At 33.4% G+C, this 24,749-nt stretch overlaps 4 protein-coding genes across 5 annotated transcripts; 2 read left to right on the top strand and 2 right to left on the bottom strand.

Annotated features, from left to right (window-relative positions):
• The first annotated feature begins 6,663 nt into the window (after positions 1 to 6,663).
• Positions 6,664 to 10,632, top strand: LOC108466807 (probable pterin-4-alpha-carbinolamine dehydratase, chloroplastic). Its single transcript, XM_017767171.2, has 3 exons — positions 6,664 to 7,172; positions 10,047 to 10,239; positions 10,325 to 10,632. The coding sequence occupies exons 1-3, from the start codon at positions 6,813 to 6,815 to the stop codon at positions 10,414 to 10,416; spliced, it is 645 nt and encodes a 214-aa protein (XP_017622660.1). The 5' UTR covers positions 6,664 to 6,812; the 3' UTR covers positions 10,417 to 10,632.
• Positions 10,633 to 12,053: 1,421 nt separating this feature from the next.
• On the top strand, positions 12,054 to 16,217 carry LOC108482598 (superoxide dismutase [Fe], chloroplastic). Of its 2 annotated transcripts, XM_017785753.2 has the most exons (10): positions 12,054 to 12,333; positions 12,438 to 12,481; positions 12,726 to 12,800; positions 13,537 to 13,725; positions 13,802 to 13,973; positions 14,064 to 14,182; positions 14,659 to 14,685; positions 14,799 to 14,822; positions 14,939 to 15,196; positions 15,774 to 16,217. In XM_017785753.2, exons 1-9 carry the CDS (start codon positions 12,279 to 12,281, stop codon positions 15,161 to 15,163), a joined length of 930 nt encoding a protein of 309 aa, XP_017641242.1. In that variant the 5' UTR covers positions 12,054 to 12,278; the 3' UTR covers positions 15,164 to 15,196; positions 15,774 to 16,217. The 2 variants fall into 2 exon arrangements, with proteins under 2 accessions (XP_017641242.1, XP_052887276.1); XM_053031316.1 differs by lacking the exon at positions 15,774 to 16,217 and having other exon boundaries at positions 12,058 to 12,333; positions 14,939 to 15,361.
• Positions 15,625 to 18,614, bottom strand: LOC108482701 (cell division cycle 20.2, cofactor of APC complex-like). The gene is made up of 8 exons (XM_017785853.2): positions 18,315 to 18,614; positions 18,128 to 18,226; positions 17,825 to 18,010; positions 16,803 to 17,072; positions 16,611 to 16,713; positions 16,219 to 16,535; positions 15,991 to 16,152; positions 15,625 to 15,905 (listed from the first exon to the last, which is right to left on the bottom strand). Exons 1-8 carry the CDS (start codon positions 18,402 to 18,404, stop codon positions 15,762 to 15,764), a joined length of 1,371 nt encoding a protein of 456 aa, XP_017641342.1. The 5' UTR covers positions 18,405 to 18,614; the 3' UTR covers positions 15,625 to 15,761.
• A 1,103-nt stretch (positions 18,615 to 19,717) lies between these two features.
• On the bottom strand, positions 19,718 to 23,930 carry LOC108466938 (protein FRIGIDA-like). Its single transcript, XM_017767324.2, has 3 exons — positions 22,895 to 23,930; positions 21,038 to 21,213; positions 19,718 to 20,944 (listed from the first exon to the last, which is right to left on the bottom strand). The coding sequence occupies exons 1-3, from the start codon at positions 23,838 to 23,840 to the stop codon at positions 19,871 to 19,873; spliced, it is 2,196 nt and encodes a 731-aa protein (XP_017622813.1). The 5' UTR covers positions 23,841 to 23,930; the 3' UTR covers positions 19,718 to 19,870.
• Between the last annotated feature and the right edge of the window lie 819 nt (positions 23,931 to 24,749).

Genomic DNA, 24,749 nt, shown 5'->3' with positions numbered 1-24,749 from the left:
AATCGGATAGGAGGGGAAGAAAAGATCCAGAATTGAATATGATAATTTCGTAGAAAATAATGATAATAGTATGGTGCTATCCAGTAACAGAAAAGTGGAGGAAAGCGATTTAATATTATCAGCGACTGCTAGGAGGCAAGCCGGCCGGATGCAATGAAAATTCTAAGTTGGAATGTTTAAAGTTTGGGGAGACCTCGAACAATTAGAAGACTTCGGCATTCGCTAAAGACTTACAATCCCCAATTAGTCTTCTTTATGGAGACTAAACTTTGTAGTTTACAAATGGAGAGAGTTCAAAGAAGTTGTGGTTTTGCAAATGGAATTGAAGTTGATTCGGAGGGAACGAGAGGAGGCTTGTGTATGGTATGGAAAAATGATATCACAATAATTCTCAGAAGTTTTTCCAAGAGGCATATTGATGTGATAGTGGATGACGCAGAAATCAATAGAAAATGACATCTTACGGGCTTTTATAATACCCCTTATATCCGAGACAGAAAAGACTCTTGGGCTGTATTGAAAACTCTAAGTCACGAGAAAGATTTCCATTGGTTTGTTTGTAGGGATTTCAACGAAATTATGTATGGTTGCAAGAAACAGGGAGGCTTACCAAAAGAAGAGAGAAGGATGAATTTGTTTCGAAAAATGCTAGAGGAATGTCATCTACATGATGTGGGTTTTTCGAGTAGGTGGTTTACTTGGGAGAGGGAAAATCTTCCTGAGACAAACATATGAGAACAACTGGATAGAGGGGTTGCTACTGCAAGTTGGATGGCTTTGTTTCCCGAAGTGGTAGTCCAACATCTGGTTAATTCTTTTTCTGATCATTGCCCCCTATTGTTTGAGGCTTGTAAAGAAGAGGTCATGAGAAGAGAGGGTAATTTTAAATTCGAAGCATGATGGACGCTAGAAGATTCTTTTTATGAAGAAGTTAAAAACGAAATGGCAGTAAGTGATATTTGGCAAAAGCTTGAGGTTTTGAGAATAGGGTTGAAAAGGTGGGCAAGGACGATACGAATGAGTAGAAACTGGAAAAAAAGAGATGTTAACAAAGAAATTATCAGAATTAGTCAATGCTGAAAGGGAGGAAGGAAATTTAGCTGACATGATTGACACAAAAATTAAGCTAAACTTTGAAATTTAAAAGAAAGAATATTACTGGGAATAGAGGGCTCGGTTGAATTGGCTACAACTTGGCGATAGGAACACAACTTTTTTTCACAGCCATGCAATGCAAAGGAGGAGGAAGAACCGGATTAAGAAGCTACAGTATGACAATAAGGAGTTTATGGAAGACACTCGGAAAATGGAGGACGTTGCATGAGTAGATTTTGAGAATTTATTTACAGCAGGGAGGACTATTTTTAATGATCACACTTTTGCGGGTATTAAATGTTGTATCTTTGATGAAGACAGCAGTAAACTCTTAGCGCCTTACGAGGAGGAGGAAATTCGAGGAGCTTTATTTGAGATGGGGTCCACCAAGGCACTAGGGGAAGATGGATTTTCAGCCCTTTTTTACCAAAGATGTTAGGATATCGTTGGGAGTGATGTTGTTTCTTTTTGCCTAAATCTTCTGAATGGTGAGATGGAGGTTAGTTCTATTAATGCTACACAGATTGTGCTGATCCCGAAGATCTCTAATCCTTCTCATTTGACTCATTTTCGGCCAATTAGTCTATGTAATGTTCTTTACAAAATCGTGGTGAAGGTGATTGCAAATAGATTTAGAGGAGTCATTGACAAATGTATTGATGAAGCACATAGTGCATTTGCACCAGGAAGACTCATAACAGATAATGCATTAGTGGCCTATGAAATATTACATTCGATGAAACAGAAGAGAGGGGGGAAGAAGGGATTTATGGCAATCAAGTTAGACATGAGTAAGGCCTATGACAGAGTAGAATGGAACTTTCTCCAAGAAATCATGAATAAAATGGGTTTCACTCAAAAATAGATTGATTCAATTATGAAATGCATCTCTAGTGTCTCCTATTCAATAGTGTTTAATGGCATTAAAGGAGACAATTTCTATCCAACAAGGGGACTTAGGCAAGGAGACCCATTAAGCCCTTTTTTATTCTTGATATGTGGGGAGGGCCTATCGGGTCTAATGCGAATGGCTACTGGGGAAGAGGTTATAAAAGGTGTCAAAACCAGCAGAAGTGGCCCTAGGGTGTCTCATCTATTGTTTGCTAATGATTGCTTACTGTTTGAAGAAGCATTAAGCAGAGGTGTAAGTGCACTTAAGCAGATCTTGCGAGAGTATAGAAATAGCTCAGGTCAGTGCGTAAATTTTGACAAATCGACAGTCTTTTTTAGCAGTAATTTATCTAAGGAAGTCATGCAGATGGTGGTCACCCAATTCGGAATTAGTAGCTCTAATGAATTTGAAAGGTATTTAGGGCTGCCAAGTTTAGTTGGGAGAAGGAAAAAAGAGTCTTTTCAAGCATTGAGGACAGAATAAAACAACGGATTGATAATTGGAGTACGAGATTACTGTCTCAGGGAGGAAATAAGATATTTATTAAAGCCGTTTTACAAGCGATACCGACTTACTCTATGGCCTGTTTTCTACTACCAAAGACATTGTGTGATGAAATGGAAGGCATAATCGCCAAATTTTGGTGGTAAAAGGGACGGAGGAGGAGAGGAATTCATTAGTGCCCTTGGAGAACTATGTGTTTTTTAAAAGAAGTTGGAGGCATGGGTTTTCGAAATTTTAGCTAATTTAATATTGCGCTTTTAGCTAAGCAGGGTTGGCGTCTCATTAATAATCCAAGTTCCTTATTAGCTAAAGTTTTAAAAGCCAAATATTATCTGCAATCAAATTTTTTGAACGCACAGCTAGGTTGGTTACCATCATATACCTGGAAGAGCATCTGGGCAGCTCGAGGGCTCATTTAGGACAGGCTGTGTTGGAGAGTTAGACGAGGGACCGAGATTGATGTATGGAATAACTGTTGGATTCCTGAATGTAAAGTCATTGGTGAGTAAGGTAGAGAGACAAGCTGTGAAGAATCATCAGTTTCTGATTTAATCAATAGTACCAGTAGGACTTGAAAGCGAGAGCTAATCAACAATACCTTTCATTTTGTTTGATTTTCTTTGATGTGACTGGAAGATTTTCTTTGATTTCATTTTGTTTTCCATCTATTTATTTTATTTCTTTGCTGTCTGTCATTCTTTGTTTTTAGTTATGGGTTAGGTAATAGGTATGTTCATTTCTTTGTTTTGTTTTGCTCTTATGGGCAGACGAACTTGAGCCCAAATGTTTATTTGGGTATTGTTTTATTCTTTTATTGTGAGCCCAGTCATATTATTCAAAAAAAAAAAAACACTTGTGGACTAAGTTTAGATAATTAAGATTCCATAAAAATTTCGAAGAAAATGTATTGTTTATCTTGGAATTTATGTCCATACGAAGAAAAATTGAATTTTCTTTCTTGTTCTCTCTACCATTCAGTGGCGAAATGTAGTGGAGATCTAGGGACCATGATCTCCTAAAATGGTGAAATTTTAATTTAAATCCTTTATAATTTATAAAATTTTAAATTAATAATAATAAAATTACATTTTAATCTTCAAAAATGATAAAATTTAGTTTAATTATTTAAAAATTATAAAAATATAAACTATTAAAATAATAAAATTATATTTTATTATCGTAAAAATATATAATTTAATTCGACCAAAAAACATCCCTAACTTCGCCACTGTTCCGCTCACGGCAATATATATATATATGTATAAAATTTAGTAGTTTAACTAAATTATTTAAGCCATTAATCCATCAATATTCATAAATGTACAATTTTTCTTTTCTCAAATGATGAAAGAAAACCATTAAATCCCACTATCATACTATTATTATGGAGTAATTAATTCCAGGGGCATGTTTAATTACCAAGCAAGGACAGTCATAAAGCTTAAATCAAAATCTTTTTATTTTTCACATTTTAGCAGCTTAATCCTTGTTCTATCGATTTAATTCAATCTCACTCACAAATTCGACCTCTCAACTCTGTATTTTACACATAATTATTTTATTATAATTTTTTAATAATTTAATTCATTAAATTTAACTTAATTCAAATTTTTCGACACCAATAAAAATTGAATTGTTACACAACCTCTCTCTATAAATGCTTTCCTCCAACATCAAAGTAAACGGAACATACTAAGTAAGTCCGTTATTATATGATCACTTTGCAAAAGCTTTCTTCTCAAGTTCTTTATATAACCTCCATCTTTAGTGATTTTTCACATCATATATACAACGTGAACTATCACTATAATCTATCCAAATATTTTGTACAACTTAAATGTTAAAATAATTGGCGTCATCGGTGGAAACAAACAAAAAAAACTATGCCTCTACTCTTAAGGAGCTATCATCGTCAAGAATAAGAATACCAAAAAGCCATCCATTATCAACACCAAGGCAATTCTGGACACCAAGAGTATTGTAAAAGCTTATCATCCATCCTTTCTACATTTTCAACGATGAAGAAACAAGCATGCACTTCTAATTTTCTTCTAATACATTGAGAATCATCACGATGAAAGATATTGTCAAGACTTATGAGTGAGAAAAGATTTCAAGCTTATAATTCGACAATATAAAGAGTTGCAAGCCTAGAACGAGTTTTTTTTAGTTTAACTTTATGAGTTTGCTCAAGAATATACCCTGAAGGACAATAAATATACAAGAAAGAAATAAAAAGAATCTTTTCAGGGCCAAACACAGTTATTAAGACACTAATATAAAATTAACCTCACCTGATCTACATCATCCAACACCTGAAGATAAAATTTTTGGCGAAGCCCAACCTCACCGAGCGTCATATCATATAAAGTGGGCTATGCAATCCTCAAAAAAAATATATATATAAGGAATAGCACCTATCAACACTCATCAATCCATCACTTTCCCGAGCCTAACATCTCTATATATATCTAGTCACCTCATATCGACTCCATCAACGTTCTTAACTGACAACCTACTACTCTATCATCTGTTCTTATGGAGATGATTGGGACTTATGCCAAGTTAACCTCCCTTTACAAATACCTTCGTTGAGCACCAAAGTAAGGGACATAACAATTTAACTACTTAATATACAATCACCATACAAAAACTTTCAACGAACTTCTTTACGTACTCTAAACTTTCACCTTGTGTGACTCTCCATATTGTATACAATATGAACCATCCCATAATCTACCCAAATGCTTTCTATCTACCCAAATGCTTTCTATTAACTTTGTTGTTATAACAATATCATTATAATTATATTAAACATTATTTTTTATTTATAAAATATGTTGCATTTATTTAATATTTAACTCTCATACTCGAACTTATTAAATATGCTTTCCACTATTTTTACTCTAAAATATTAATTGAAAAAATCAGAAAATGGTAGTCACAAACGAACAAAAAAAAAGAAAATTGTGGTAGAAAAAGGAAAAGAGTGGGTCGCAGTCCCCAACCTCACGATAATATCAAATATGATAATATTAAAAACCAACAAAAATAATAAGAAATAATTATAATATGATATAAAAATGGTAAATTACAGTAGTAGTCACCTAACTATTAGTAAATTTCTTTTTTAGTCACCTGATTATAAAAAGTTACAAAATGATCTCTTAACTATTCGATTATTTTCATTTTTGGTTAGTGTTGGAGATTGGAGAAAAAAGTTGTTTGAGTTTTGGTTTTCAAATTTGTGAAGTTTAAAGTTGCTTCGTAGAAAAAAACTTAACCGTAGAAGAGAAGAGGAATGAAAGCTTTCGGTTGATGCAGGTGGTGCGAATAGAAAAGGCCATACAATAACGATTTGAACAGCCCAATAGAGGTGCTCACGGGTCAAGTCAGGTTAGGTTCATGCAAGGCATCTAGACCAAATTTCCAAGCCAAGGCTCGACACGAAAAATGGACTTACTTTTTTGCCCAAGCTTGACCCAGTTTAAGAAAAGTAAATTCAGCCTAACTTGATCCATCCATATTTGATTTTTTAATATAAATTTTATTTAAAATAAAATTTAAAAATATGTTACACTAAATGTTCTAAAAAAGCTAAAATAAAAAATTCTAACACATTAAAATACATTAAAAGTATTTATATTAAAAAGCGGTTCCATAAAAATAATAAATGTTTTATAATATTAAAAAAGTAAATAAATATTTTATTGTATTAAATATGATTTTAAAATTTTATAATTTGAGTTAGGGTATTTAGTTGGATAAGTTTTTTATTTTAGGTTTTGAATAATGAGTTTTAATTGTTATTTAGTTAGCGATTTAATATAAATATATAAAATATTATTTAACATATATAATTAATATGATATTATTTATAACATAATATATTCGAGCTGGATCAGGTCAAGATCAGGCAAAAAAATCTTGCCCAAGGCTGGACCTTTATAAAAAGCGGGTCTTAAATTTTATTCAAGCCTATTTTTTAACCCTCGTATTTTGCCCAAAACCTCACAATTTTTAGGTAGGCTTTCAAGCTTGGATGAATAATTTAACTCATGAACAAGTATTTAAAGTAAAACTTTCAAATAATTTAGTGACTATTTTTATTTAAATATTTTAAAATTAATATACAAACTTATTAAATATTTAAAATTTAATCGCCTTTTATATATTTTACCCATAAATTTAAAGAAAAAGAGCCAGGGACACAATTATAACGCGCAACTAGCCACTAACACATTGATTGGTTGGCAATCAGTTTGAACGACCGGATAAGCCTGCGCCACAAACAGTCTTACAGGCTGAAAGTCAATTTCCGATGGCCTCCGCCGCCGCACACCTTTCCTTCAGCCTTCCCTTTCCGCCTTTCTCTTCTCCACGCCATCGCCCAGTAACTGCTTTTCCTTACCCAACCACTCAGAGTCAGAATCAGAGTCGAGTCTCCCTCAGAACTCGAGCTTTAGGTCCTGACTTTATGGGTGATTTCGGGGCACGTGACCCTTTCCCAGCAGAGATAGCTAGTGGATTTGCTGAGAAAGTGTTGGGAAACGTCGACACAGAGCATAAGATTCTTATCCCTAATGCATCAGCTCTCTCTCTTGCTAAGCAAGATTGCTCTCCTATTTCTCCTTTACAGCCTCCCTTGTCGGTGGATGAAGCTAAGGCTCTAATGAAGAAGGTGACTTTTTGCAATTTACCCTCTTTTCAAATGCTTTTCATTATCATGTTCTGAATTGAGGTCAATGGGATTGAATTGTTTTTTTGGTAAAAACGTATAATAAGTTTCTTAACTCTTCGTAAATTTGGAGATCAGTCCTATACTTTTATTTCTAGTAATTTAATTTTACTATTTTTCAAATTTTCAAATTTAGGTTAATATTAATATTATTAAAACTATTTTGTTATACTTGGAGAATTAAATTCTTAGAAATAAAAATAAAAATAAAAATACCAAATATTATATTTGTGAAAAGTATAGAGAGTTATGGTATATTTTAACGTTGATTTTTTACTTAGTTTTTGTTGTAAGCTTTGTTCATGCTTTAGCTCTAAGTGTTCTCTTCTTTATTAGCAGCAATCTGATTTAGAATTTGAAATTTAAACCGAGTTTGTTTCACTCAAAATGGCTTATGAAAATGTGTTTTCTAATTTTTGAAAAATAATTTATAAGTTAATAAATCTTTTACAAATTAATTTACCATTTTAAAAACACAAGTTCTTTTCAAAAAAAACTCATTTATGAGTAATTTTATTTTATATAAAATTAACTTAAATCAAATTTAATATTATCATATTAATAAATTTAAAAATATATTTAAAATTATTAAAATCTGTTCAATATTATTAAACATACATATTTAATTATTTATATTTACTAATATAATTCAACACTTCAATAAATTATTTAATATTATAATTTAATTTTAATAATAAAACTTGAGGATAGTAATTTTAAATTTTAAATAATATTCTTAATTATTATTGAAAATATTAATATTAATATTTTAGTAATAAATATATGTTACAATTTATAAATATTTAATAATAAATGTTTTATAATATAGAATATAAATATTTTAATTATATAAAATAAGTATTTATTTAAATTATGCTAGTTTTAATTATCCTTCCAACTCTAGTGTGTCACTATCCACTCTCGTATATGAAATATATATTAATTTAAATTAAGTTTTAATTAGACATTGTTTATTTTAAAGTTATATATGGTATTAGTTATTATAAAATAAATTTTTTATTGTCAAAAGGAGATGCTATTATAACATTTAGTAACAAATATATTTATGTTGTATTTGTTTTACTAAGAACAATTTTAGAAAATAATTTTAAGAAAATTTATCCAAAAACAAAAAATATTTTACGCAGAATCATTTAAACGCCAAAAACTATCAAGGTTTCTAGAAAATCAATCAAATTTTCAGAAATTATTTTACTGAAGCTGTTTTCAGTGAAACAAACAAATTCATAAGAGCTTTTATGTTTCTTATTTTCATGTTTCATAATGTCAAAATTCTGCTATGCAATCTAGTCACTCTCAATTTCGATCCTTCTAAAAAATGTTGAAGCAATTTAATTCCTATCAATCTTAAAAGTGAGACAATTAATCACAATATTAATGATTTTCTCTAATTTTACATAATTTTGATTGATAAATAACAAATTTAATCTTCAAAGTTTTCTGTCTATTTCTATATATTTTGTAGCTAACCTTTTTTAAATATTCTTTTGAATTTTTATATATTTAAAAATTTTATACTTTTTCAGATAATTTTATGGATTAGGACCGAATTAATAGAATATGTAAATGTTGAGAGTTTAATGTGTTAATATATCAATTAAAATATTGTACAATCGAGGAAAACATTAATTGTTGTAATTAATTGTCTTTAGTTACTCATTTTTTAAATTGACAATAATTAAATTGCTTTAATTTTTTTTAAAGGGATATATTTGCTCAATATTAAAACTGAGAGATACAGAAGAGGTATTTTTACCCTATGCAATCTTATGATCCTAGAAAAGCTCTTAGAAAACCTTAATTCATGTCTTATATTAGTAGCTTGAAGACTTTTGATTTAGTAAAAAGGAAATTCATGGCTTATAACATGTTTCTCTAGTGCTGCAAGTCTCCTCCTAGAGTCTAATATTCCGTTTAAACAGTTTTCGACCGAGATCGAACATTGCATCCATTAAAGCAAATCCGGACCGGAAACTTGTATAAGCATCTTGTTAAAGATGCTAATATACAAATCCGGATCGAAAACTTGTGCTAGTAAGTCGTATATTTGTTGCTCGAAAACTCTGATTTAGTGAAAGGAAAAGAAATTTCTCCGGTGATCGATCATACATCGTTGTAAAGCTAGTTTTCTTAATCCGGGGAAGACGATTGAAAGATGTTAATGTTAACATCTTGTATTAGCATCTTTAGTTGTTTGTTTAGCTATATACAAGTCCGGATCGAAAACTTGTGTTATAAAGTCGTATATTAGTTGCTCGAAAACTCTGATGTAGTGAAAGGAAAAGAAATTTCTCCAGTGATCGATCATGCATCGTTTTAATCCGGGAAAGATGCATCGTTTTAAGCATCTTTAGTTATTGTATAGCTATATACAAATCCGGATCGAAAATTCATGTTATAAAGTTTTATAGTAGTTGCTTGAAAACTCCGATTTATTTGTAGGAAAAGAAATTTCTCCGGTGATCAATCTTACATCGTTCTAAAGCAAGTTTTTTAATTCGGGGAAGACGATGGAAAGATGCTAATGGTAACATCTTGTATAAGCATCTTTAGTTGTTTGTATAGCTATATACAAATCCGGATCGAAAACTCATGTTATGAAGTTGTATATTAGTTGCTTGAAAACTCCGATTTATTTGAAGGAAAAGAAATTTCTCAGGTGATCGATATCACATCGTTTTAAAGCAAGTTTTTAATTTGGGGAAGACGACGGGAAGATGCTAATGGTAACATCTTGTATAAGTATCTTTAGTTGTTTGTATCGGTGTTGAAAAATAGGAATGTTTTTGCTCGTAGGTTGTTGGATGGAGGCTGTTAGATGAAGAAGGTGGACTTAAACTGCAGTGTTCATGGAAATTACGAGATTTCAAATCCGGAGTTGAACTCATCAATCGGATTTATAAGGTTACGGAAGCTACCGATCATTTCCCGAGCCTCCATTTGGAAGGACCGAATCAAGTCCGAGCTGAACTGTGGACTGCTTCGATTGGTAAAACCGAACTCTCCGACTTACTGTCTCTCCTTTAATTACCTTCTAGCAATTGAAGTTAACTTACTGTTTGCTTGAATTGCAGGAGGGTTGAGCATGAATGATTTCATTGTAGCTGCCAAGATAGATGAAATAAAAACATCGGATCTTGCGCCTCGTAAACGGATTTGGGCATAAATCGGAACACTGATTTTCTTTTTCCCGGGAAGTTATCGGAGCATATCCGATAAAAACCATGGAAGTCATAAGACTCAGGGAACTTCAATGCTCTTGATGAAAGATTCAAACATTTTTTGACATATACACTCCTTTTTTATCCTTCTAAGCCTTTGTATATGGAATTATTTGTTGATTTTACATCTTTATTAGTAACATCATTTTTTAACAATAAAATGGTGATTCTATCAAAATGTGTAGTCAAAGGTAACAAAAAACCTGGAAAAACCAAAATCAGAATTCAACAGTAATATTGGATTGGCATAATTTCTTATTTGACCCTCTAACTTTACACTAAAAAAAGTCATTTTAACGATTCATTTAAAATTTTACTTCTTTTAAAACTTATCTTATTTGTTAGGTTACCTCAAAATGAATGGAAAAATTTAAGTCTATTAATTTCATTAACATGGCATGCAAGTGGATATCACGTCAAGAATTAATTAATTTTTAAAATTTAGAAATTAAAAAAACTAAAATTTATTAAAATTATTAAAAGTATAAAAATATTTTTTTATTTTAAATTTTTAAAATTAATTAATTGCTAACATAGCATACACGTGAATTACTACATAGATGTCACATCAATAAAGTTAATATAAATTAAAATTTTCATTTATTTTGAGGCGACTTGACAAAATATGTAATTTCAAGGCTAAAAGAAGTGAAAAATTAAATAGAAGAGGTAAAATATTTTTTATAAAGTTAGAGGGCCAAATAAGTAATTATGCCTATTCAATTTAATTCCAAATTTTTGTTAATAATTCCATTTGGTTTATATTAATAAGAGGTTTTAGTTGGACCGGTTCAATTGACTATTTAATAGTAATTAAATAAATAATTATATAATTATGAAAATTATAAAAAATAAAAATATATATTAATAGTTTTATAAAATTTATTCAACTAGTTCAATAGTTGATTTTTTTTTCCGAGTTTCAGTTTTTTGTCTTGATTAATATACCAATCAATTTTTGGTCCGACAGATCCAATCCATTTTTAATCATACATATTGGTAGTATAGTAAAGTTTGACTTAGTTGAATTGGTGAGTAATATTTTACCATTCTAACTCGATTTAAATTATTTTCGAACCGATTTGAGTGACTTGAATTCAAGTCGTGTCGAATAAGTTTGCTAAGGTTGAATTAAAACAAATTAAGCTAACTATATTGAAATCTTGTTTACGATATGACTAAATTCTAAATTAAAAACATAAATTAGATAGCATATATAATAAGCATGATAAACAAAATAATAGCACGTTGTGAAATTATTAAGGACTCAAGAGATATTTACATTAATTTATTTTTAAATTACTTAAATTATTTAAGTTGTAAAACTCAAGTATGATTCTAATTTGAAAAATTAATTATTAATTTAAATTAATTAAAAAAACTGAATAACTCCTTCAATTAATTTGAAAGTTGAATTTTATCGATTTATTTTTAAATTATTCAAGTTATAAAACTGAAGTATTACTCTAATTAAAAAAATAAATTATTAATTTAAGTTAATTAAAAAAACTGAATTTCTCTTTTCGATTACTTTGAAAGTTGAAAATTTTAAATTGTTTTTTGAATTGAATGGAATTTTGTTAGGCAGTACCATATAAATTTAGTACAACTACGTCCTGCTCTTCAAAGTAGTGGATGTACAACCAGACAAAGCATGTCCGAAACACCACGTGACGTGGCGGTCGTGATAAACTGCTGATATCGCAGTTAAACTTTCAAGCTTTCTTATCTCGCTTCGCTCTTCTCTAGTTACATTGTATGAGTTTTCCTTAAAAATAAAAGAAACCCGACGAAACTCATTCGAAGAATGGCGGCAACTACTTCCATGGTTACGTCATTAACCTTCACAATTCCTTCGCTAGGTTAGTCGGTCCTACTACTTTCCCACCATCGTTATCCGCTTCTTTCTCTATTAACAATCTTCCTCTGTTAATGTTAACTAATCTTGGAACTTGCTAAAAAGCAGGGTTTCGCCTACCCACTCGTAGTTACCCATGTGTAAAACCCCAGGTTTTGCTTTGCTTCATTGCTTTCCCTATTTCTTTATACTGTATTTCCTTTCTTTTGTTTTCTGTTTAGTGAAGTTTTGAGTTGTGAAAATGGAATGTGGAGTGATGTATCCTTCATGTTCGATGAAATGTTTCAATGATAAAAGAGGTTTCTAGTTTTTTGAAAGAGATGCATTAGTTATACGTCATTTGTTTTCCCCCCATGGTCTCATTCTTAGCCAAAGACGCTGTTTGTTTGTTTACAGAGACGTTTTGTGAGGAAGGCTGCTTCAAATGTTATAACGGCAACATATGAGTTGAAGGCACCTCCATATCCCTTGGTAAAAATCTCAAAACTTTTTACTTTTTATTAATATTGTTATACCCGCACTCGCGAGCACTCGAAGAACTCGCTAAACCCCCTTAAAGTTTAGGCCAACAGTGAAAACTAGATCCCACCAACCAAGAACTTGGATCCCCTACCTCACGGGCCTAGAGTTAGACAAGCACATGTCCGGGGACCATACCCCTGACAAAAGTGGCTTGCCTACAGCCGTACACTGCGTTTACTTATTATCCTGATAGGGTAGCCTTCACCTAGGATGAGGAACATCAATAGGTCGGTTAAACCAAATAGTATGGAACCATTAGCATAAAGATACGTGTAACCTCGAGAAGGGGCTGACAACACTCCTTATAAGGCCTCGGAGGCCCGGAACCAGCCAAGACACTCACTATATTCTCTCTTGCTCCCTCACTCTCTCGACTGATACTTTCTGCTTCTTCCTCTTTACCACCATACTTGACCACCTATGGTTCTCTATCTGCCAGGTGAACTGTCCACCACCATCTCCTCCATCATGTATCAACAAATATTGTTTTTATTGGAACTTTCTTTTTGGTTGCAATCTCAAAATACAAAAAAGGACCCCATTGCTAACCTTGTTACTGCCTGCTGGAGACATTATCTGCTACTTTGTTTAGAGGCATCTAGAACATTTGTCAATGTTCATTTCCCAACTCCAATTCAAATATGAAAAGAATGTTAAAAATTTTGTTATTTCTTCATATTCTCAGAATGCATTGGAACCTCATATGAGCCGAGAAACCCTGGAGTATCATTGGGGAAAACATCACAGAACCTATGTGGAGAACCTAAACAAGCAAGTTGTAGGAACAGATCTAGAAGGGTTGTCTTTGGAAGACATTATCATTGTTACATACAATAAGGGTGATATACTCCCTGCATTCAATAATGCTGCACAGGTTTATGCCATAAGCATTAGTGAATCTCAAATTTCATATTATGTTTTTCTTTTTAAGTTTTATAACCCGTTTGCAGGCCTGGAACCATGATTTTTTCTGGGAATCAATGAAACCAGGTGGTGGAGGAAAGCCATCTGGGGATCTTCTAGATCTGATCGAAAGAGATTTTGGTTCATTTGAACGATTCATTGAAGAGTTTAAGTCCGCTGCAGCTACTCAGTTTGGTTCTGGCTGGGCTTGGCTTGCATGTAGGTGACTACTTAGAATGGCATCTTTACTTATTTCCATTAAAATTCTCTAGTTCTTAACGTAATTTGGACCGTAATGCGTTGATGCAGACAAAGCAAATAGGATTGATGTGGAAAATGCAGTAAATCCTTGGCCATCAGAGAAGGATAAAAAGCTTGTAATAGTGAAAAGTCCAAATGCTATGAATCCCCTTGTTTGGGACTACTTTGTGAGTATCCTTGCTCTACACTCATAATTCATGTTACAACTGTATATGTATGTATATTAGTAAAAGTACCATGGTTAGAAGTCAGATTGCATTTTGCCTCATTTACTCAAAAAATGGGCAAATTAGTCTTTGTACGTTAGATCAAAGAGCAAATCGTCATTTCTATTAAAATTTCATTCATTTATACTGTTAAAAGCTGGTGTGGTTGCCACATGCATCTTATACTGACGTACAAGAACAAACAATAAAAATTGATGAAATTTTTAACAAAAGGACCAGTTTACTCTTTGATTTAACGTGCAGGGACTAATTTGCTTATTTTTTGAGTAGAGGGGGCAAAATGCAATCCAATTCTTAGTACAAGGGCCTCGATGGTACTTTTACCGTATATTAGCTAATATAGAAAGCAATCTGGGGAGGCTATTATATTTGTTAGTTCAATGCATCTAACATTATCATCTGTTTCTTTTCTACAGCCACTCCTCACTATTGATGTCTGGGAGGTACTACATGTTTAATTTTACTTTTCCCTACTGATTCGATTTTTAAATTATTTCCAAATTCTTCGATTAACTAAAGACTAATTTTATTGGTGTGATATGCTCTATGTTAACAGCATGCTTATTACCTTGACTTTCAGGTAACATTTTCATTAGTTTTTAATTGCTTGGACTTGTCCGATGAAGAATTTATTTGTTGGTTTCTAATGTAATGTTGTCAAGTGAGTAAAACTTCGTAAATCTTTTCTACTGGCAGAATCAACGACCAGATTATATATCAGTGTTCATGGAGAAGCTTGTATCTTGGGAAACAGTTAATACTAGACTTGAAAAAGCAAAGGCTCGAGCTGCCGAGAGGGAAATGGAGGAAGAGAGGAGGAGAAAAGAAGAAGAAGAGGGCAAACCGACTAATGAAGAAGATGATGATGATGATTTAGAGATGTACGTAGATAATGACAATGATGATTCAGAGGCTGAATGAATTTAACATACAACAATGGTATTAGGATTCCATGTGAGTAAGTCTTTATAATACGCTCGAAATTTATATCGAGGTTAGTTTGTGCGGCCAACAGAATAGAAATCCTTTTTTTTTTTTTTTTGTATCTATACTGGATAGCTAAACCCCGATGTAGAAAATCAAGTGATGTTTCAATAAAGTACTGCCATTTTTGTGAAATTCCTGCGTAATTTTTTTAGGTCAGCCATGTTCAATCACCAGTGTGCCGAAATCCTAAACACAAATATGTTAAACTGAACATGTCATGTGTTTGAAATGTCATGTCATGTTTATTACATTTTTATCTTGATCATTAGATTTGTTGTGTTTAGTGTCGTACATTGGCATTGATCATGCATCTTTTCCACATGACTGTATTTTGACATTCAGTTTCAGGTATTCACCGTATTTTCCAGATGTTTTTTCATATGCTTGAGGATGTATTGGTATCAGTCAAAATACTAGAGTTTCATTGCTTGCTTGATTGTAAAAATGTTAAGCATGCCGTTTGATTATATCTATATATTAACAGAATAATTTACATACCAGCATGTTTTGAACTGTTGCTCCGATGCTGTTACTATCTTATCAGAGAATTCCTTGAAGAGAAAAGACCTTGAAGATTCGAAGCCATTGAAGTTCCAGTCATAGGGGGTCCAAAAACATCCCAAAACCGAAGAGTCTCATCTGCCACAGCCGATACAACAGTTACTCCATCAGGGCTCTACAACAGGAAAATACAAGAAACTTCAAATTTCTTTTCATACAAATTTCCTACTGGATTCTTAAAAGTTTGAATAGTTAAAAACCTGGCATAGGTTGATAATTCTGGGCTCATGGTTCCCAAACTCCCCCACTTTTGTCATCGAAGGGTACTTCCAGAGGCATAGTTTGTTTTGATCCTCCCCTGTACTGTATCCATGGCTACTCAATATCTCCTTGTGATGTCTGTTCCATTCCAGCCCAGAAATCTGCTCATTTTACAGAAAATTACTAATAGTTGAATAAAAAAACCGAATAATGCAGATGGATTTTACCTGTGCTTTGGTTTCAATACTGTGAATGCAGATTCCTTTCTGTGTATTCCATATCCTAATACACCTATCATTCCAGCCTCCTCCAGATGCAAGAACATTATGCTGATATGGGCACCAAGCAAGGGCCTTGACTGCGGCGTAATGATCTGTGAATAGATGGAGAAACTTCGATGAACTCATTTTGGAAGCTTCCCATATGTATAACTGCTTTTCACTGCCTCCACTTGCCAACCTATCACCTTCATTCGACCATTTCAAACCGCACACCTCATCGGAGTGCTTTTTTATGCAGGAGGCTAAATGATTCCGTGCTCTAACTGCAAATAAGATCATGTATGATGGATATTTCTACAAACTGTTCAAATATCTAGTTTGATAGTTAGAATATCTACTGTCATGATTGATAATGGACTTGTCCCGGCTTCCCGATGTTAAAATGTGGCCGTTCCATGCGGTGGATGTTATCCTTTCACTATGACCTTGAAGGCTCCTAATCTGCAGGTAAACAGATACATGATGAATGCTTTGAAGCAACCTTCTAAGAGCTCTGATACGGTAAATGAATAGAGAAAGAGAGAGGAGACGAGTTTCGAAGATTCAGCATCCCAGAGCTGTAGGTTGGAGCATGTATATCCAACAGCTAGAGTTCGGGCTTCCTCGGACCAGGTTATGCTTGTAGGCCAGTTGTCCTCTTCACGAACATGGAACAACTTGTGTATCCTCTGGTCTACTGAGTTCCATAAGTACAGTGTTGGACCCAAACCAACAGCTAGAACGTTGTTTTTGCCCCAACTCATGATGTTCACATAGTAGTCATCCAAAAGCCCCGGTGCATCCAAAACTATCATTTCTGCCTGCACCACACACCGGATCGAACAACGAATGGTATAAGCTCAGTCCCATCATTTCCTACGTCATCGATACTCAAAGGTTCTTTTCAAATACAGATGTGTTCCATACGGGTGCCTTTTTTCCCCATTAATTGGTGGATCAAACTTCATATACATATTTGAATGTGTCAGTTGTCACACACGAGTTCTAAAGAGCCTAAGCAACATAGATCATTTCATGAAAGAATCATCTTTTCATGAAAACCAGCCCAACCATCAACTTTTATAAATCCCAACATTGGAGCTTACTCCATTCTACTCTAGGAAACAAACAAAATGCTAAAAATGTCACAGCTGATAATTTTGGAGTCAAATTTTTTGAACTTCCACTATTTTTGGAGTCAAATTTTTTGAACTTTCACTATTTTTTGTAAAAACATATTTAAAAACTACATTGAAAGTTTTTATAATATGTTTTTCAATTTTTTTAATCTATAATAAATTTTAAAGAATAAGATGTCAAAAGTTGAAAATTTTGAACCACTAAAAGTTAAAATGTGACAAGTTTACTGAGAGAGAGAGAAAGTTACTCCTAAAGTTAAAAGATAGCCCATAGATTGAAAAATATGAACTTGATTGTTTAAGTTTTTCTAGGTATTCAGGATGATACTCCTTATACGTGTCAGACGTGCTACATATAGAAGCTCTAGGAAAAATGAAGATTTCGGGAAAAAAATAAGGGGTTTTGTGCTACATATAGAAGCTCTAGGAAAAACCTTGGGGATGGACCGATATGGAGCCTGTTTGCTCTTGTTATCCGATATGGTAGCCATTTCTTGTCTCAACTCATCAACGAAACGAATGGATTTTGTGCTGGATTTTGAGCTTCCTTTGAAAACCATAATCCTTTTCCCTTCAGAATTTAAAGACTGACTCTCAATCAGTTTCTGTTGATACACTTCCTGCCATCAATGAAGAGAAAACTACAAAAAACCATAAGTTTTCATCTCCAGATTTTTGCCATTTCTAAATCAATAAATTTCATTTTCAGAAACACAAAGGAATGGTGAAAAACGTACATCGCATTTCGAAGATTTGAAGTCGGTGGTTTTGTTGGTCAACAGAGTGTGAGCTCTATCAAGATCCATCAAACTTCTGTTGGGTAAAAACCGATCCCCCTTAATGAAGAACAAATGAATTCAAGAAACTTGCAGAACATTCAATGGAGAAAACCCCCCAAAAAAAAAAGATGAAATTCATTTGTACCGGAAAATGGTAACGAGTGGGACTGTCATGGAGTCTTCTTGGAGAATACCAATAAGATTGAAGGAGTCTCAGCTTATCGCTTTGATCCATTTTCAAGGGTTTCCAAGAAACACAATTGTGGAGAAGAAAGAAAGTAAGAGAATGGAGGAAAATAAAATTACTGCAAACCCTTGAAGTTTGCAGTAATTTGCGGAAAATAGAGGAAAATGGAATTACTGCAAAAGTAAGTAAGAAACGCAACAAGGCTTTTGAACCTTTCTCTGAATCCCGCCAAAAGGAAGAACCGTTGATATGGTTCAAAGGTTTGGGTCGAAAATAGGTTTGAATTTGTTAATAATGGGTTAACGTCACAGTTTACCCCTAAACTTTCATTTAATGTGCAATGTGGTATATGTATAAAAATAACTTTGTCCCATACCGAATAAAAAAATACGTGACATTAAATGATTGGTTTTGAGTTTTGAATATAATTTACTCTTCAATTTTCAACTGATACGTACTTTTTTCTGTTTAAAGTTTCTTTTTGAAATTTTGTTTACTGCTTAAAAATAGAAATAAGATGAAAATATCAAATAATTTAATTAACCTGTAAAAATCATATTCAAAACCCAAAATCAATCATATACGTTATAACGACACATGGAATTATTTATTAAAACGATTTTAAAGCTTCGGGGTACACTGATACTTCGCAGAATATAATCCATGTATCAAATTAGATATTTTCTTTGCAGAGGTATTATATTGCACATTATATAAAAGTTTAAGGACTGATTTTGACATTTACCCTTTAATATTCTTGCACTTGAATTGAATTCTTGTCTTGTTCATAACATTTTTGTATTAAGATTGTACTTCATAACATTTTTGTATCATGATTGTACTTAATTATGTTTATGTTAGTGTCTTATAATTAGATTTGTCAATTTTGACCAAAATTTAGAATCAGTTTCAAATTCAAACTCAACTTAATTCAATCTAATTATAAAAGACCCAAATCATATATAACTTCAATCCGGAAAGACCAAAAACTAAAATGACTCACATAAATATCCAAAATAATATAAATTTGAGAATCAAGCCTGAAATGGCCCAATTAAAAAATACAAATAATTCGAACTCGAAATAACTTCAACCTAAAAATACCCAAACTTGGAACCCCATGCAATAGCATGACGATGACGGTCAAGAGTATTCACCGCTTCAAGTGTCTAGTCGCGTTAGTTGTTCGGGTTTAGCCCTATTATTCTAATTTCAAAAAAAAAAAACCCAAAATTGAAACAGACCTTTAAAACTCAAATTGAAACCATCTAAATTGATCAAACCGGAATCAATCTAACCAATCCAAACCCATCTAATTGACATTCAAGCAAGTGGAAAAGGCAGTAACTGAAGAGAATGGCTATCAAACAGAGAGAAAAGCCTTCATTGAGATCATACCCATAGAAACCATCTATGAAAGTAAAAGTGAACTGCACAACTAGGCAATCATATAGCAAGGGTGACAATCGACAACGTGCCGGTCCTGTGAGATCTACTGACACGAGACTTGTTTTTTACCCTAAAGAATCAGCAAACCGATATAGATCTGCCAATGTCCTAATAGTTCTATCTGGCAGACCAACAAAGCCTTCTATAGATGGTGATGACCCAAATAAATCAGTAAACCACTTGGATGTAGATTGTGCAACATAGCCTTGTTGCCATGTATATGCCAGACCATTGCCACTCATACCGCCGCTTCGTACATTGGTGGTTCCTCCTATCTGGTCCATCTCAGTTTTCGGAAAAGAATTGGTAGATCCATGTGGTGCAGCAGAGGCAACAGGATAATCGTTGGCATGACAAGAATTAGGGACCAAACCATCATATAACTTCATGCCTTCAGCAAGAATAGCAGACGGTTGCTCATGCGACTGATTTACATTAGATTTTGGCAAAGGGGACCCTTTGGTTGCAAATTGTGATTGCTTCATTTCTTTGCTCTTAACCGTACTCGATGATCCCATTTCATCCAGTTTTCTGTTTGGCTTTATTTTTTTCTCCTCAAGCCGTTTATGTAACTCTGCAACTCTTTCTTCCAACTTGACTATCTTCTTTTCAAATTGAATTGAACCAAGAAGCTCCGTTACATCATTACTAAGATTTTCCGGATACTGGACTATCGATTCAAGAGCATCTAATTGCTTTTCATTAGCCTTTCCCATCTGGGCTATCCCATTTTCGGGAAAACAACAGGTTGATCCATGTGGGGCAGCTGAGGTAACAGGAGAATTGTTGGCATTACTAGAAATAGGGACCGAACCATCACCTTCGGAAAGAATAGTGGTCAGTTGCTCACACAACTGATTTGCTTCAGATTTTGGCAAAGGGGACCCTTCGGTTGCCAACCGTGATCGCTTCATTTCTTGGCTCTTAACTGTACTTGATGGTCCCTTTTCTTTCCGTTTTCTTTTCTTCATTTTTTTCTCCTCAATAATTTTTTTTAGCTCAACAATTTCTTCTTCCAACGTCACTATCTTCTCTTTAATTTGCCATGAACCAAGAAGCTCGGTTGCATCAATACTACGATTTTCCGAATAATGGACTATAGATTTTAGAGCATCTAATTGCTTTTCATTAACCTTTTTCTGCGAAAGGCCATAATACAGTAAATGCAATGTTTAAGGATGAGAAAACATGTAAGATCATTTGTGTGAACAAGAGATTAAAAAGGACCATACCAGCACCACGTGGCACTTATTCGCTTCCTGTTTTGCCCCCTCGAATGCTTTTGTAGACTCTTGCAAGAATGAAGTCAACATTGTCTTAGTGGAGAATTTATCCTCAAGCCCAAAGATCGAAGCAACCTCAACAGCTTCGAAAGGCATCCCATTCTTCACCATACTCTCTATGATATCTGTAGCATACAAAAGTGTCTTACGTTAATCAGATGCAATTATATTTAGTTCGCCATTAATATTTGTCTGATTTCTGTGAGAATTCTTGTTATGGACACTTAAAAAAGTGAGGCAGAAACAATGTTTTCAAACGATTAATTACAGTCTTTGTGACTCTTTTTTCTACTTTCACTTGATATCACAAACCTCTCCTAAATCAAGGAGATTGAAATAAGAAAGACACTAATTACCGATCTCCAGGCAGGCAGGAATATAATGAAATCAAAGCGTGACTCAGAGCCAACTAATTGACGAAAACAGATTCTAAAGCACACCAAGAAAGGCTATTCTTCATTTTTGTGCTGTTCTTGTCAATTAGTAAGCCACCTTCTCCTAAATCAAGACGATTGAAATAAGAAAGACACTAATTACTGATCTCCAGGCAGGCAGGAATATAATGAAATCAAAGGGTGACTCAGAGCTGACTAATTGACAAAAACAGATTCTAAAGCACACCAAGAAAGACTATTCTTCATTTTTGTGCTGTTCTTGTCATTAGTAAGCCACCTTCTCTAAGGCATTCCACTTTTGAGCTAGAGAATAGTTATAAGGTTACATAGTAAGTGAAACTACCCATATTGATTTCCCTATTTGTATTTACCATAGTAGCAATATAATTTGAAACTAATTTGTGAAGTTTGTAAAATCCACAGGGTCATAATCTTACCTAAACTGATTTTAACCACAAAGAAAACAAGGGTAATTATCATGAAAAGGATAGTTAGAATTTGAAACTAGGATAGACAATTCTTAGGAATAATGAAATTGTACATGGAAGGAACTTGAGCTCAAACTCAAGTTTGAGTATTGTTGAGGGGATCGACTTCTTTGGGAGAAGTGTTCGAAGTGTCATCTGCTGGGCAGCCAACCAAATCCCCAACAATGGTAGGTACTGTCCTTGTCTCAAGGTTTTGTCTGCCTCCTCCAACACGGGGATAATACCTATCATTGTTGGGGCTCCATTTACTGTTGAGGGGCCAACTTCTTTGGAAAAAATCATCGAAGTGTTGGCCGAATCCCCAACAACGGTACCACTTGAGCTATATATCCCTCAGGTTGATGGTTCAAGTACCCCGTGCATGTGATTTACATAATTAGTGTTACGCACTATACTGATACCTCACTCGAGAGCCTTGTAAGTCGTATCTTCACCAACCAAGGCATTCCTCTTTGCAAACCCTTCACGGCTCTCGACAAAGAAGGGAGACAAAACCTGACACCTGGACAACACCTACCATTGTTGGGGGTTCAGCCGACTGCCCAGTGGAGACACTTTTAAGACTTCCCTGAAGGAGTCTAGCCCCCTTCAACAATAAAAAGACAAAAAAGGAAAGAAGACAAAGACCCTGACACAGGACAAGAGCTACTATTGTTGGAAGTTCGGCCAACTGCCTGAAGAACAACATTTCAAACTTCAAAGACTTCTTCTGAAAATGTCAGCCCCTCAACAAGTATATAAATCGTGTAAGTGAACCCAAATAGTTCAATTTCATTCTATCAAGCTTGAGCGGATTAATCTAAACAGTGTTAACTACCATATAAGAACAATGACGCTCCATATTAATGATGACATTGGTAGCATCCAAAAAAATTCATAAACTTATAAGCAATTTATATCAATGGAACCTGAAAAGCAATTACCTGGAATTTTCCCATGAAGAAAAGGAGAGTACTTTACTGCATCCGAGATGCCACTGAGCTTAGTCAACTTAAACAAAACCCCCAAATCCTCATTACTAAACACTTCGGGAATCCCAAAACAAGCAACAAAAAGCAACAAACCCTTTGCATCAGTTTCATTGGCTTTATCCAAACCACCCTCTCCAATCAACCTCTTTCGCCATTCAACAGCTCTTTTCCGTGCTTCTACCTTAACATTTGCAGCAATTAGAAACCCACCTTCACCTCTCATCATCAAAAGGAAAAATTCCAAAACCAAAACAGAAGCTTGCCTTGCCAAAGGTATATAAGGAACCTTGATTTGAGCCTTTTTGCCTAATAGAAAGAACCTCCCAATGCAATCTAAAACCAATTGGGCTGGTTCTGGTGCAAGCTTTAGAGCCGCAGGGACTTCTTCTCGAAGCTTTGGGATATCTGATAAATGGGTAATAATATATTTACGTACTCTTTTGCTACGCATCTTTTCGCAAAGGTTTCCAATTCCATAAAGCGAGGATACCGAAGGAGAAACTGTTTTGGGTACTTTTTGCGTTGATTTGGGAGAAGGTTGGGGTTCAATTTGAGTGCTTTGTTCATTGAATTTGGAGCCAATGGCTTGGTTAATGAAATCGAGGTGTTTGGTTAATTCGTCGAATCTATATTTGAAAGCTTCGATTGCAGTGGAGAAGGAGGTGAGGTCGTCAATGAATTTTAATAAATGGGGTTGTCGTTCTTCTTGTTCTTTTTCTTGCAGTTGTAGTTGTAGTTGTTCTTGCTGTGGTTGTTGCTGTTCTGGTTCGGTTTTGACCACCGGTAACGGCGGCGGAATCGGTAACCGGGGAGGTAGGGACGGCGGCGGGGAATCAAGTGGATCTTGCTTGATGGCGGTGTAATTGAGTTTGATTGAAGGCAATGAAGGTTTGGCCATTACAACTTCACAAACTAAAATCCCGGCGGCTTTTCTATTTATAGTTTTACCCTGTAATATAAAAATTAGGGTTAAAATTTGTTGTTACTCATCCTTTATAGAATTTTAGGTTATCCTTTGTCAAATTTTGTTAATTTAATAGTGATGGAATATTATTTTAAAAGTAGATAATTATTTTTAAAAAAGTTTAATATATGAATTCACCCTTAAAATTAAAATAACCCATTTTTTTCCTAATTCCTTTTTTTTTTCTTTTCTGAATCACATTGGTTAGTATCCGTTGTACAAATCGATCCTTATAATTAATACCATTAATTTTTTAAGGTTTAATATATAGATTGACCCTTAAACTTGACAATGTTTTTCATATTGACCCATAAACTTCTCTTTAAATCATATTGATCTCTAATGTTGACATCCATTATACAGATTGGTCCCTATACTAATACATATTTTTTTTGAAGAATTTGTTGATGCAGACAAGTATGGGGTAACATGTGGAGAAATAAGGGACAACACATTGATTCATCTTTAACTATTCTTAAAATATTTTAAAAGACCTTAAATTTTTGAAAAAATTCAAAAGATATTCAAAATTTTAAGAAATAGTATAAATTATAAAATTCAAAAATCCAAAAATTTAAAATTACAAAAATAAAAATATGTTCAAAATTGCATTTTATTTTTATTTTAGATAAAATAATTTTTAAAATTTTATGGGCCAATCTATATATTAAACCTTTTAGAAGTATTTTATTTTTATTTTAATTAAATTACTTAATAAATTAACTAATATATCATTTTGATAATTTTGTTTATTTCTTTCTCTCACAATTAAATTAATGTCTGCTTAACTTATAATATTAAAACTTAAATTAACATTAAATTTTAATTTTATGAAAGAATTTT

Source organism: Gossypium arboreum, chromosome 7 (genome assembly GCF_025698485.1).
Source record: "Gossypium arboreum isolate Shixiya-1 chromosome 7, ASM2569848v2, whole genome shotgun sequence".
Classification (NCBI taxonomy): Eukaryota; Viridiplantae; Streptophyta; class Magnoliopsida; order Malvales; family Malvaceae; genus Gossypium; species Gossypium arboreum.
This window is presented reverse-complemented; position numbering and strand designations above follow the sequence as displayed.